The sequence below is a fragment of the Corvus brachyrhynchos genome, unplaced genomic scaffold (assembly GCF_000691975.1).
Source record: "Corvus brachyrhynchos isolate BGI_N302 unplaced genomic scaffold, ASM69197v1 scaffold29, whole genome shotgun sequence".
NCBI classification, from domain to species: domain Eukaryota; kingdom Metazoa; phylum Chordata; class Aves; order Passeriformes; family Corvidae; genus Corvus; species Corvus brachyrhynchos.
This window is the reverse complement of record NW_008240033.1, coordinates 1,231,738-1,246,772: the sequence shown is the minus strand read 5'-3', so window position 1 is coordinate 1,246,772 and position 15,035 is coordinate 1,231,738. Positions and strand designations below refer to the sequence as shown.

The 15,035-nt window shown below is 37.4% G+C and overlaps 1 protein-coding gene across 1 annotated transcript in view; it reads right to left on the bottom strand.

The window, feature by feature from the left end:
- Positions 1-15,035, bottom strand: part of SLC13A1 (solute carrier family 13 member 1) — a 49,450-nt gene that overhangs the window by 19,345 nt on the left and 15,070 nt on the right. Inside the window, exons 2-8 of the mRNA XM_017743742.1 lie at positions 9,367-9,501; positions 7,431-7,559; positions 6,550-6,686; positions 2,547-2,734; positions 1,894-1,951; positions 1,739-1,805; positions 1,079-1,239 (exon numbers count right to left, since the gene is read on the bottom strand). Coding sequence (XP_017599231.1) covers positions 1,079-1,239; positions 1,739-1,805; positions 1,894-1,951; positions 2,547-2,734; positions 6,550-6,686; positions 7,431-7,559; positions 9,367-9,465 — 839 coding nt within the window. The 5' untranslated portion in view covers positions 9,466-9,501. The remainder of the gene's footprint in view (positions 1-1,078; positions 1,240-1,738; positions 1,806-1,893; positions 1,952-2,546; positions 2,735-6,549; positions 6,687-7,430; positions 7,560-9,366; positions 9,502-15,035) is intronic.

Genomic DNA, 15,035 nt, shown 5'->3' with positions numbered 1-15,035 from the left:
TACGTATTCTTCATCTACAGAGCAAATATTCCTCAGGTAGAATGGGTGATAAATTTAAATGATTTTTAAAAACAATCTATTACACAGTTCTGGTTGGATTTTCTGCTGTTGTTGGTTTATCCACTACAGGTTTTGCCTGAAGCAAGGATGGACAGGACACACTGATTTATTTTCTAGACCTATCTCCTCTGGAAAATGAAAAAGTGTGACTGATTTTAATAATTCTCTTTCTACAGTGATTCAGTGTCAATAACAGTAAACTCTTTGCAGGCAAACACTACAAATATTATCAATAACTGGTCTTCAACAATTTTACCATGTGCAAAAGGGAATAGTGGGGGAGGACAACAAAAGGATTGTGCTTTATTTTGTTCTATTTCAAAATTGGAGTAGGAATGTTTCTGAAAATAAGTAGTTAGAAAAAAAATGTTCAGTGAGAACTATTGGATTTCAAGGGGTTTGGAATGAAATCTGCCAATTTTCTTTTCAAACCATTCTACTTAAATATAACAAGGAATATTAAAAAATGCTTTAGAATACCTTAAAACATTGTTCCATTGAATGCAAAGTTTCAGACTGGTTTGAAATTACTTGCTTTTTTGTTGATTAATGGACCCAGATTTCTCATTTCAACAGTGCTTAGCCTCTTGAAAGTCTCCTGATGCTCTTTGCTAAGCAGACTGAACTTACCTCCTGGTGTACTTAGAAATTAATTAACAGGTCTTTATGGCCAGATAGTGCCTGCCCTATTCATGCTAAGTAGTGTTTTCCTTCTCAGAAAAATCTATCTTTTTCCATGCAGCTGCCAAAACAGTAAAGTACTACTTAACGAAACAATGGTCATCTTGCTGCATGTGTTGGCAGATCACTTATAGACTTTCTCTGTGTAAGGCAAATACAACCATGCAATTTCACTTTGTCACCTTAACAAACATTTAAGAAAAGCAATAGAATCAAACAATATCAAATCAAAGGGCAAGGTTTCTAACGTGTTTTAGAGGAGCCATGTGAGAACTCAAGAAAGAAAGTTAAAATTCTGGACCAAGAAGAATACAAATAATATAATATAGTCTCTTACGAATTGAAGTGCTCAGTAAAAATCAGATTAGTTGATGTTCCTGTGATTGTGGTCAGTCCTCCAATGGTAGCAGAATAAGCAACACATAAACACATCACTTTGAAAATCCCACTGTATTTGTCCTTTTTGCTTTTTCTCTCTGCTTCAGCAGGTGGTAGGTTCTGCTTAGAAAGTATATACACCAATTAATATATAAGAAGGGCTCATCAGCAGGCATAAAAATAGAACTCAAGGATATCTCAGAAGAGCCTGACAATTTACTGGCAGTGTAATTGTCTGCAGTGTGGTTTGGTTCACAGTTACACTGGTAGTACAATTATTCATGTAAAGGAAAAGGAGGCAGAGTCAAATCCTGAAGTCCTTTCTGTGATCTGTCTTTATAGAAGAACTGCCTTTGTATAGACTGATACATATACACACACCTGATATATAGAGTTTTTACTCTGGTGAGGTTGCTTTAATTTGTGTAAAATAGACTGAGAGGACCAAACCAATGAAATAATATACAAGCAAAGTGTGTATGTGTGTGTGACAACACGTATATCTCTTATTCACATGTAACTAGCTTGATTGCTACCTGTGCCATGTTAGGTGTGGCATAGAAGTGAGATTTAGATTAAAACTAAGTTTCATTGCTTAATAAAAAGACACTTTATGTACCTGTTCCTTTCCTTTTTCATTTTCCTTTTCAACCGTGCTTACAGTACTACCCACACTGTTGTTATATCTAGAAAAAAAAGGCATGTATTGTAACAAACAGATATTCTATTTAGATGAATTCTTAGAACAGAATTTAGTAAATTAACAACAATTACCCATTAGCTTGTTTTTCTTTCTCTTTCCAGTCTGGGTTATCATATTCTCCTATATTTTCTGTAAGACAGTGATGCAAAGACAGATAAGAATTTAAGGGAGTAAAACTCGAGGGGCTCCATCTGCATGTCTCATCCCAGGCAATCACTTCACATCATCCCATCAATACATTTGAAGGCACCAATCTCAGAAACAGTTGGTTTGTGTCCAACTCCTCATGACTCCTATGCCCCCGAATCTGAATCTTCTAATGAGGAGAAATATTTTTAATTTACAATCCAGCTGTGTAGGCTTAGATTCAGTGTTCTTCCAACATTACCCTATGGCTTAAAGAGCTCCTTTCTTACGCTAACATTTAAGCCTTAGCGCATCTCTAGCCATCATATTTCTTTCCAGCCGTTTTATGAGCCTGGTAAGCCAGCCTCTTCCCTTCTCCCCTCCTCTCATCCAACTGCCACCTTCTGCACCTGTTCAGTTTTAATTGATCTTTGTGATCATGACAGAGCTCACACACAGTAATCCAAGAGAAGTCTCACAGTGAAGCACATAATGGTGCCAATACTTCTCTAGCCATTTAATTGTACTTGCTGTGTACTTGCTGTAATTGTTACTACTGAGTGAGGGTGGCAAAGATAGAACCGCTCCGTGCGCCTACCGTCCAGCTCCAGTGCTGGGTTGATGGAGCCATTAGAGCAGGACAGCTCCAGCTCATCAGCTTCTGCTTCAGCTCTGATGATCTGCTGAGCTACAGCTTCTACAATTGGCATCACCATGGCAGCAGCAGAAGTGTTGCTGAGCCACATTGACAAGAAAGCACAGCTAACCATGAAACCCAGCATAAGCCTGGAATAGGAGAGAAGAGTCTGTGACTGCTACAGTAGCACCTCCTATCATCAGTCTATTTAATATAAATAGAGAACTTTGTCAACAGAGAAGCTGAAACACTGAAAATTTAAAGCTTGTAATTCTGAGAATATTTTTGAATTAATCTCGATCTAAGACACTGAAATTATCTTATTTTAGAGGTTCAAATATGTTATAAAGGATGTTTATTTACAGAATTATACTCTGTTTGAACCATCTTTGAAGAAAGAGCACCATGCATGTCACAAATTCAAACGAGCTAAAATGGCTACACTGATGATGTTATTAATCTCATACTGTACAGTCTAGGTTAAAACCGTGGAGTTATCACTTAGGCTGTAAAGTCCTCTAGATAGACCAGTTCATTTGTTATAGGAAGAAATATTAACAATTCAGTAAATGGTCGTTAACTTAGTTCTTAACCAGAGCATTGAGGCAAGTCTAGGCATTATTTGGGCTTCAGTAAACATCATCTTTGATATTAAATGGGAAAGGCAAGGTCATTAAATTCCTTAATCTGGTCTTGGCTCAACTTTTTAGAAGTTTATTACAAATAGATATGCAATACACTGAATTGCATCAGTGACTGAAAAAATCAAACATTCCATTTAATATCTGGTGAAGTTGGACTGCAAATTTAGAATACAGGTCACAATGTCATTTTTAATGCATTTCTTGGAGTTGGAAGGTGCTGTCATTGTCATTAAACACCTGCCATACATCATCACAACGAAAGAATTGAGTGGAGGAATGGTGGCATTGCACCTTCCTCTCAGAAGACATCTATGCAATTTGTAAAGTTCTTTGCCCAGCCTTGATCAGAAGCTTCACAAAAATGTCAAGCTTACTTAGTACATGAAGCCAATATAGAAATTATATAAAAATCATGTAAACATTATATGATGATATAAAAATACCATCAAAATGTCTCTCATAGCCTTTCATTTCAGCTAATAGCAACAACATTTCAAACAGGATTTTTTCTCAGTAGGGGAACCTTGTCTTTCCCTGTGCATTTTAATTGCATAGTGATGAAATGATCTGTAGACCAGCAAGTAACAGACTTGACTCAACATAAATTGTCATCAGTAAGTAGTGCAAAACCCATTAATTTAGGCAGTTTTTTATTAGGTCCTCAGACAGAAGTTGAGGAAGAATTGTGTTTCTTATGCAGAAAATACGGGTCAGAATAAGCATACTGAATATGAATTTTCACACTGTAGAGAAATGGCATTTTAGTAGAACTTGTAAAGGTATTTAAAAATAAAAACAGATGACACTCACTAATGTATTTTAAAACTATTCATCATAAATTTCTAGCATTAGATAGATTGATGGTCAGGTGGCCGTTTGGTACAATGTGGTGGGCTGTATTGAGGGACTCTAAAAGTGATTACAAAATAATAAAATATATCCTATCCTATTCAGCCCCAGTTTTTCTGCATTATTTTCCATGTGGTATAGTTAAAAAAATACTATGCATGGAACCTTGGATAATTATTTCATTATATCCAGCTATAAAGTCACTCTTTGCTTTGCAGTGCACACTCGGTATTTTATCACCCTTTGTAGTCCTTGCAGGTTGCACAGATACATTCACCTTTCTCTGCTAGTCTGCAGATTACACTGCATGGCTCAAGTGACAGGAGGCCTTTACAGGCTCATAGAATAATCTGGGCTGTAAAAGACCTTTAAGATCACCAAGTCCAACAATAAACATAACACCACCAGGTTCACCATTAAACTATGTTCTTAAGTGCTACATCTTCAAATACCTCCAGGGATGATGACTTAATCACCTCCCGTGGCATTCAGTTCCAATACCTGACCAACCACTCACTGAAGAAATTTTTCCTATTATGTAATCCTCCTCTGGCTCCACTTGAAGCCATTTCCTCTTGTCCTGTCACTTTTCACGTGGGAGAAGAGGCTAACCTTCCCCTGGCTACATCCTCCTTTTCAGGGAGTTGTAGACAGTGATAAAGGCCCCCCTGAGACTAAACAACCCCAGCTCCCTCAGCTGCTCCTCATAAGACTCGTGCTTCAGACCCTTCACAAGCTTCACTGCCCTTCTCTGGACTTGCACCAGCATGCCAATGTCTTTCTTTTTTTGGGCAAGGGGCCCAAAACTGAATACAGGATTTGAGGTGTAGCCTCACCCATGTTGAGTACTGGGGGATTATCACCATCCTGGTCCTGCTGGCCACATATTCCTGATACACATCAGTTTCTCCAGAAGAATACATAATGCAGAATCCAGAAGTCTCCTGCTATTTTACTTTCACTTCTACACCCTTTATGGCCTCTAATGCGGAGGTCTCCTGCAGTGATGTCTCTGCATTGGGCTGGATGAGGCTCCAGTGTGCACAGGCTGCCCAGGGTCTGCTGCGAGTGGCTGAGGAGGGCACAGAGAGCACCACCATCCCTGCCATGGACACAGCTGGTGAGCAGCAGATGCTGAGAGGTGGTAGATCCTCTCCTTCACAGATCATCTCATCATAGTCTTATGATCCCTTTGCCATGATTGAAATGTGATAGAGATGAGCTAGTTATGAAGGATGCTTCCCCAGGGTCACAACTCTGTCTGCGGAGTTGCTCTTGGTATCATCAGCAGCTGGCTGCAGGTTTGACTGTCCACAGCAAGTTCCCCAGCAGTGTTCAGCTTAGCACTGCACACCATCCATTTGTGTTCTCCCTTTCAACTTTTCAGCTAAAAGTTGAGAATTAGGAGTGATCAAAAGAGAAGCTGAAATGACTAAACTTGCATAGCACAAGAATACAGCTTAAGATAATGGGAAGCAGTAGAACTAGAATGTAAGGAGAATTTTTCCAAACAGGAAGCTACCAGCTATCAGAAGAGACAGAACTAAACCAAATACATGTGATACTTAAAATTAGGTCAGTCAAATTACTGAGGAATAGAAATAATTCAGCATTCCCATGACGTTTCATTAGTTAAATCACCTAAGAGGCATCTTATTTTTTAGACCTGGGGTTTCTGGTTTCCTGACCATTTTCTTCCTTTCTGCTTCCTGGCAAGAAGTCATGAGCATGATGTATTCTGGGAAGCTAAACTTGCTCTGTAGATCTTATCTGCAGCCTTACTGGTACGCTGACAGATACATCTGTCAGCCTAAACCTTTTCTGCAAGTTTGTAAAGCAAGCAAAGAAAAATTTTTCGCTTTGTAAGACATATGTTGATAATGAGTAAGCAGAGAGTGTGATTTCTTTTCCCTTATCACCTCATCCAGCTGAGGAAGTTCCTATCCTTTGATATTTTTTTCATATGTAGACAAAGGAAAACACCACAAGTAAATATATTGTGTTCATGTGTTTTTCCCTTCCCACCATCTGCTTAGTTTTATGATTTTTTGCCCCTCATTGTGTATTTGAACTCTTTTTGTAGGTTTGGGAATGTCCAGAATTTTGAAAACACTATTGAAAGAAAAATAATCAGCATAGAACAGATTTTATGTTGTAGGCATTAGGTGGGAATGTTCCAATGACCATCAAGGAACTGGACCCCAACATTATTCACAAATTAATCATACTTTTTGTTCAGAAGGATCGATCCTTATTATGAACAGAATCACTGCAGGGAACTTCCAGTTAGGATTTCCGCAAAATAATAAAGTGTCTCCTACCAACCAGTCATATCAATTTAAGTATCTACTTTGTTTGAGTAGAAAAGAAAGGCTGGATTTCTACTGTAGAAAAATCAGTAGGCAATTATTTCTGCAATACATAGCTTTTCACAAGTATTATTGTCCTTCAAGACATAGTTTAGCACATACCATGCAGGGTTGACACCCACCAGCATCACCATTTTTAAAGCCACTCTTTTGTGGAGATTCCATTTTTCTATTGACGTTGCCAAACAAATTACTCCAATTAGCAGCAGATGAAAGTCTTTAAAATAAGCAGATGCTACCTGAAATAAAAGAAAAAACAAAGAATAAAAAGGAAAGTAAATCCTTTGTTTTAAATTGTGAATTTTTCTTAACATTTGGTGTCATCATTTTTAATGAAAAAAAATACAGTAAGATTATACTATGAAATAAATAAAGAAAAACAATTTTTGGCTTAAAATTAAATTATTAAGTTCATTGGAACTGTTAAATTCATTTAACCAAATGATTCAAGAATAAAAGCACAAAAGTGCATATGGTTAAAATAAAATAAAAAATAAAGCTTAGGATAGAACAACCTAAAATCATCAGTCACATCTCACATACATAGTAAATCACCAATGAAATGTTGTTTTTGTTACTTATTTATCTATCCAACAGATAAAATAACAATTTTAAGCATAGACTTAGAGTATGATTATCTATGAAGTCATCTCTTTGGCATGAGGTGTTGCACTCAGCAGTTTGCACATGGGGTAATGATTGTGACATTCTGCCTCTATAATATTAAGGATATTTCATAACTATCTAGCATTTTCTTACTGACTGGCATCTAAGCACTAAATCACTATGTAGAAAAAATTATTAAAGAAATGTGAACAAGTCCTGAAGACAAAGCACGTGAGCAAGTCTTGAGTCAGAACTATTGTGATTGGCACTCAGCAAATCCATAGATTTGCCTGACAGTTTTCAACATTAAGCATTTCATTCTTTGGAGTTTTGGTTCCTGATATGCACAATATAAAAGAGAGAAAAACAAAGGTTACCTGCTTGGATCCCATTATACCAAACAACGGGAACATAAAGGCAGGGAGCAAAGCCGAAACAGCCAGTGGCAAAGCTTCTGTGAGCCAAAAGATGGCAACTACAAACAATGTGTATGCACATTCTGCTTCCTAGAATACAAAAGGCACCAATAAAAACATGAGTTGATCATCTAGGGCAAAAAGAAAAATCACAATTCAAAAACTACAGCTACATCAGTAGAGAACTTCCCTGCACCTGGAAAAAGTATGAGTCCAAGGACCGGCATTTAGGCTACTTATTGTGTGCTATTGACAATCCTGCTAAGATATGAAATGTAGTCAGTGAAATAGTTCTAGTGAGTTTTTTTCTAAGAGATAGTAAAATTATTTAAATTCTACCACTCAGGAAAGGTGGGAAAAAAAGTCAGCTGCCTATTCCTTCAAGGACAATTAATCATCTAGGTCATCTGGAGCATTCTCAGGCCATGAAATCCCTGTAAATCAAAACCATTCTGCCTGTGTAAGCAAACCTTTAAGCCTCTAGGAGTACTCACAGTTAATAATAGGTCAAATTTTTTCTCTCCTAAAGTTTTGTCATCAGTATCAATAAGGCAAGGATATAATCTAACAAAAAAAGGTGTCGTGCAAGACTCACAAGAAACACCACTATTGTTTTTAAGGCTTGTAATTTTAGCAAGTGTTTTTTGTTTCAGCTCCTGAAAAGCAGGAGTTTTTTATTTTTTTCTCCTTTTTTTTTCCCCCCTGGGAGAATAACTTTCAAGGCTGCCTGTAAAATGCAGCCCCAGACAAACATAATGAGATGGAGTAAACCTAGTTTCTTCCAGAGTATTAGAAATCTCTTTTTTGTAGTTTTAAATTTATATTTCTGCTTTTAAGGAAAATGATTTGGAACCCTTAGTGCCCCTGGTTAGGGTATGAAATTACTCAACAGCAGCATAAATGGTTTGTACTGGGAAAGGAACAGCTTAATTATGTGGCTCTTGGAATCTTTGACTGGAAAACAACAATATTAAATCATAGTCAGCAGTGGCTATCATTTATTATGGGGAAGAAGTCTGTGTTATGTATGAAACAATTTGAGAATATCCATTCACCTAGCAAATGTTCATCTCACTTAAGTCCTACCACATTAAGAGTTTCCTCTCAGAAAGGAAACCGAAATACTGGAACTGTGATGTGAGACCATGAAGCACATTGCTCTGTAACCACCACCTATCTGTGATGCAAGGACTTCTGAACCAAACTTTCACATATTGTCATATATGGGATGTATAATGCACAGATGATAACGCATCACAGAATTCCATTTCGATATACTGGCATCAGAGCTGTACCAAATACAGTCACTAGCAACACTGTTAGATAGCGGTTTCATCAGCTTGGAGCTGTCACAAGAGTTAGTGAATGCCAGAATTTATTTCAAGTTAAATAAGACTATGATGTCCTGTCATAGATTTTTCTCTATTTAGGAACCAGAGGGAATTTATCAGGTCATTGTTTTCAGTCATTTCCTATCAGACAACACAAAATGTGATGAACTTAAAATCCTTCATTAAACAAAAAAGTAATTGCAGCTCTTTTCCTGACAATTCATCTTCATTGCCAATCATACAGAGCTGTTTAAAAGTGTCCAAAAAGTAATAATGAGAACAAGATTTTCAGTATAGTCCAGATGTTGTTAGAACACAAATACATGATTCAGATCTTCATGCATCCAGTACATAATTTTATGTTGAAGCTGTCTTCTCTACATTTCTGTGCAAATACACTGAGTTGACCAAAAAAAAAAAAAAAAAATCACAATGCAAACACCATTATTCATTTAAGGTCCCTTCCAACTCAAACTATCTGTGATTCTGGTAATCTGAAAAGGTCTGGGAATCTCAGTCTTTACATACAGGTGCAAAATAATTATCTCTCCAAGCAGGTCACTTACTTTGGTTTTGATGATAAGTGGAAGTGGAAGTAAAAGCAGTGGGGTGAGGACAATGAGCAGGAACCTTCGGTAAACCAGGAGGTAGCTAAGAATCTTCATGGTTGATGTCTGTTTAGATGAACTTTCCTGAAGAAACTGCCAAAAAACATGTTGGACTTTAAATAGCTGACTCTGATTAATATTTTTCCAAGCTATCACCTTTAGCCATTGCTAAAGCAGGCCAGTAAAGCAAGTTAAAATTAAATCTGGGTCTTTATTGTTTTAGTGAGTTTATTAACAGTAGGTTGATAAGATAAGTGTTAGCCTTAAACCAAAGCTAGATGTCAGCTCTCTCAGGACTTTCTCTCCCTGCCCTTCCTCATAACAAGTTTATGTAATTACAACAGGTTTTAGACAGCTAATAAATAAAAACTTCAGGTGGTCTCCCAGTCACTGTTGACTTACGTAGGAAGTCAAAACATACAACACACATAGAATATATGTTCAAAACCAGTTGGGGCATTTATGAGAAATCATATGCAAGATTATTTTATTGAACAGAATTAAAAACTCTTCATCGTCATCTCCATCTGTGGAGATATTCAGAACTTGATGGGACAAGATCCTGAGCAACCTGACCTGAACTTTGCTCTGCTTTCAGTAAAAGGTTGGACTAGATGACTTGCAGAAGTGCCTTCCAGCCTCAGCCTTCCTGTTGCTTTTATCTGTCTAGAATCTAAAGTATATAGGGAAAACAGGGACTTTTTTTCTGTCTTGCCAGGCAGGGAATAGTTCATTTTCTCTTCTCATGCAGAAACAGGATAAGGTTTTTTATGTATATCATTTAAAGTTTTGAGGAAGTCTAAGAGTGGGAGACTTTTTGAAACAGAAGTCAAAAATAAATAAATTCTTCTGTCCTCTTTTTCAATAAAAAGAAAACTTGGTGCTGTCTTTGTAATACAAAAAAATAGCATCAAATAAAGAACAAGAAAAGATAGGAAAGAAGCTTGTACACTATCTGTGGGTGAAGATTAAAAGGGGGAAGAACACATTGTTTTGTGCTTGAGATCTTACATAAAGAAGAAAATTGGAAGAGGAGACAGATGAAGGACTGTTTGAACTGCCATCAGATCCATCCAAAGGACAGGTAATAAAGACAGATTTTTGCTATTCATATAACCTTTTGATTGTAAGAATCCTATGTGTCAGGGTGCAGGCAAAAGAAGTGATCAGATTGTCATTTTGAGTACACACTTCTGGGTTCAGGAAGGTAGGACTTTGGCTACGGGAAAGCAGTACCTCATAACTAACTCTCAAAAAGCAATTGCCTGAAAACCCAAAGGTGGGAAATGAACTGGGAAAGTATAATGAAGTAACAGCCTTGCTACTGGGGAACTGGGAAAACAGCTTTGACGCTACCTAGGGAGCTGAGACTGAGACTTCCTGGGAAGATAATGTAAGGGATTAAAGATGTTCAAGTGAACTGGTAACTTTTGAAAGGGGCTGTTCTAAATATATAACTTGTTTAAAGAATTCAGAGACAGCATTAGGAAATCTTCAAATATCCAAAAATCAAAAAAGAATTGTGTGTGGTCTGGAAAAATCTGTGCTATAAAGGAATAACAAACATTTAGACTGATAAATTCAGAAGGACTGTGATATGAAATATATTTCCATTGGAGAAGTCACAGAAAATTTCTGTTAAAGTATCAGAACTAAGAGGAAATGAGAGGAGAGTAGAGAGATTTAGTAAACAAAAAGGAAGACAAACTGCAGACAGTGCTGGAGTATTCAACACTTTCTTTTCTTGAGTCTTCACGAAGGTAAATGGCAGTCAATTAAATGAATTTTAATATGAAAAAGAGAATGCACTATGGGGACAGTGCAGGTGGGATTAGTGGATATTTAGATTTAATATATGTATTCAAGTCAACAGTTCCAGATGAAATTCAACCATAATTCATGGGTGATAATTCACGCAGTAATCTGAGAACTATTTTAGAATATATTTGAATATATTTTGTTATGCCAAATATCTGAAAAACTGTGGAGTATTACAAGTTTCTATAAAACTGGTCAGACATAAATGGAAATTAAATATGTCACATGAACTCAATTTAGTTTTCTGCTTTTACGGGGCAACTAACTTAGTGACCAAAGATGTAAATTATATGCATTTCATTTTACTTCAATAAATTTTTAGATAAACTAAAAGCAAGTCAGAGGTAAGCATAAAAGAAATGCTCTAGGGGAAATTATGCCTGTATGTACAAATTATTTCTTAAAAATTGTTCTTGAAGAGCAGTTGCAATTGTTTTTACATCATACTTTGAAGATATTTCAAATGGGATCCTTAAGAGGTCTATTCTGCTTAGTTTTCTAGACCATATTTTTGATAATGGTTTTGAATCATAAACTAGTAATCAGCAGGACAAAGATAATACCCTCTAGCTGATACTAGACCATTAAATCTGCTTTTTCAACATTCTTAGACAATCACGGCTATAGCAAAATGCGTCCTGATTAAAATAAATATTGCTAATGAAGAGTAGAAATTGTCCTGCATAATTAACACTGAAATTCTAAAGCCTGTCTGCAGGTCCCTGGTCAGCTATCAGAGACGGTCAGGGCAGAACAAGGAGTTACACCGAGGAGGTTTCCTTCCAAACTTACGCTGAGATGTTTCTGGAGCAGTCAAGCTTCTACAGGTAGCCTGAGAATGGACTAACAGACAGATGCTAAGGGAGAGATTGAATTTGAAGTGGGTAAGTTTAGTGGAGGAGGGCTGAAGGTTTTCTGAAAAAATGGAATTTGGGACAAAACTTTTCTTACAGGCAGGAAGCTGGAACAAGAGAGAATATGCAATCCTGCTTACGAGAACTTTAAACACCCAGCTCTCCATGTGAAGACAAAAGTGGTTTTAATGTGATCTGAGGTGTTATGGAACAATTATGAAAAAAATTACAAATTCAGTTTGAAAAATAAATAAGGATGTAGATGCAACACTGGAAAAAATTTAAAAAGAGACTGAGTTTCTATAAAGAAAGAATATTTCTAGTTATGCTACCCAGTGCTAGCTGATCTGGGTCAGTATTGATCCCTTAATCCCAAGCCTTCTTGGAATGCTTTATTTAGTTTTGTTATTTCTTGTGTTAACTGTGCACAACCCTTGTGTATTTTCTCAGCAGCTGAATTGAGTTTTCTGGTTCATTTTTTTCAGCCCTCAGGAAAGCCTGTGGGAATGGTCCTTTTATGCTGAAGTTTTGTGTAGATAGCTGTATTTGCAGCTTGGTTGAGGACTGCTATTTCTCTTTCATACTTGAAGAAGGCCTTGTGTGCTCAAAAACATAATTGTGTGGGACAACAAAGCAGAAGGGTTTGAGAAAGAGAAAAGAAAACCTCAGGTTCTTCCAAAAGCTGATTTTCAATAAAACAAAGGAAGACTCAAAGACTCATATGAGAGATCCAGTTACGGGGAATGAGATGGCAAGAGGGGCATCATCACACTCCAGTAAATACAATCAATGAGACAGCAGTCGCATCCCCACTTTCTCTTAGCAGAGAAAGAAAAACAAGTTCAAACTTTCCTGGGCACTACGAGATTCTGTAGAATGCATATTCCAGGACTCGTAGTCAGCTTGTGAGTTCTCTCTCGAGTGATCCAAAAGAACTGTTTTGACTGAAGCCCTGAGCAATAAGCTGTTGCACAGACCAAGCAGCATATAGTTCATGCAGTCCCTATGGGCCACTCCAGACAGGTCAAGAAGAGAGAAATGTTCTCTATGTTACTGAGGAAGCATGACTCCACTGGAGTCTCTGGCAGACACCCCAGGTCAGCAGCATCAAGGATGTTGGAGCCAGGGCTATAGGGCAATTTGCTCAAAGACGTGGGCACAACTCATGGGTAATGTGGAAGAATGGGGATAACTATTTTATGTCCCAAGGACATTATACCCCGGGGAAAAATAAAATGTGATTTGATTTGCATATTATAGGAAGTACTATGTCTAGAATCACCTGAACCAATGGAGAATGAGCCTTGCAAGAAGAGAGGCAAGCACAGCGATGACCCAGTGTGAGCCAACAATTTAACACAATATGCCATCTCTCCTGTCGGGAGCAACCACCATAACACATGAAGGCAAAGTCATGCATCAAACAACTCAATGGACATTTTAAGAATGTTTTACAGGGATGATCCATAGACTGCAGGAATCATATCTGTATATATATGTATCACATGATAGGAAAGAGAGTGGTGCTTATTGGTAAGGTTGTATTGGATAGTGTAAGACTGGAGCATGACATACATTGTATGGACTCAAGGGCAGAGATTGAGCGGGGATGGATGGATTTTGTTCATGGCAGTCTGTATGGTGCTGGTTTGGACCATGTGATGTTTTGAAAATGTGACTAAAAATGTAGATAACACACCTGTGTTTTGGTTATTGCTGAGAAGTCTTTCTACGGCATTAAGATATTCCCACTCTGCCCTCCCAGTGAGTAGCTGGGGGTGTGCAAGAAGTTAGGAGGGGACACAACAAAGGCAATTGACACAAACTGATTAAATGGGACATTTCCTGCCATATAAAACCATGTTTAGTGACAAAAACTGAGGGGAGGAGGTATTCTGGGATGAGAGACATTGCTCAGAGACTGGCTAGGCATTGACCTATTTCCGGGAGGTAGTTAGTCTTTATTTTTGTACTAATTATTCCATGTTATTATTCCTCTTTATTTTGCTTATTAAATGTTTTTAACCCACAGGTTTCTCACCTTTGCTCTTCCTATTGTCTCCCCTGTCCCACTGGAGTCAGAGCAGCTGAGTAGCTGGGCGGTGCTTAGCTGGTGAACCGAATCAACCCTTGTCAATGGCCTTGTAAATTACAGTACCACTCTCTATCTTAACACACACTTTAAAACATTTTGATCATCACAGACACAATGGTAATATTACCAAACCAAGAAGAACGTTTCAGTTAAGCAATTCTTCCTGAGAATTTCAAAGCATGCAGAATTTAGTACAACATGCAGCAGGGCAGGATCCACAGATACATGAAGGGGGAAAAAAAAAATTTCCTTGTCAAAGGTTGATCATGCAGGATTAGCAGGACACCTTTACAGAGTGAGATAAGCACTATTTTAGAGCAGCACTCAAATCTATAAGGAAAGGTTTTTTTACACCAATTTATGACTAATTATAGTAACAGAAATATCACTACAAGAACTGTAAGATGAATAAAGTGTTACCCAAAGGGAAGAAATCGGTGGAAAAACAGTCAGGGCAAAGGAATGTTATAAAAGCAGCTTCCCAAAGACATTTAAAGGATTTATGCTTCTACAACATTATATTAATGATTCTCAAAATGATATTTATTGATAACAAAAATGAGAAGCATTACCAAAAATATTAAGTTTTTATATAAGAAGAACTTGAATTCTGAAGTTACTATGTTCTACTATGTAGAGGACAGAGAGGAAAGCTCCAGAAATGACCTGGGTGAGCACTGTGGTGGGATGTACTTCTGATTTTACACATCCATATCTAAATTGATCACCATAACCTTTGTTTCACAATCTACAGATAGATGTAAGTACTCCCATCCTGCTCAGCTGAGGTGCTTTAACCAGGCTGAGGTGAATTACAGAGTGTTTCTCTTCACTGACTACAAAGCCTTATGCAAGACATC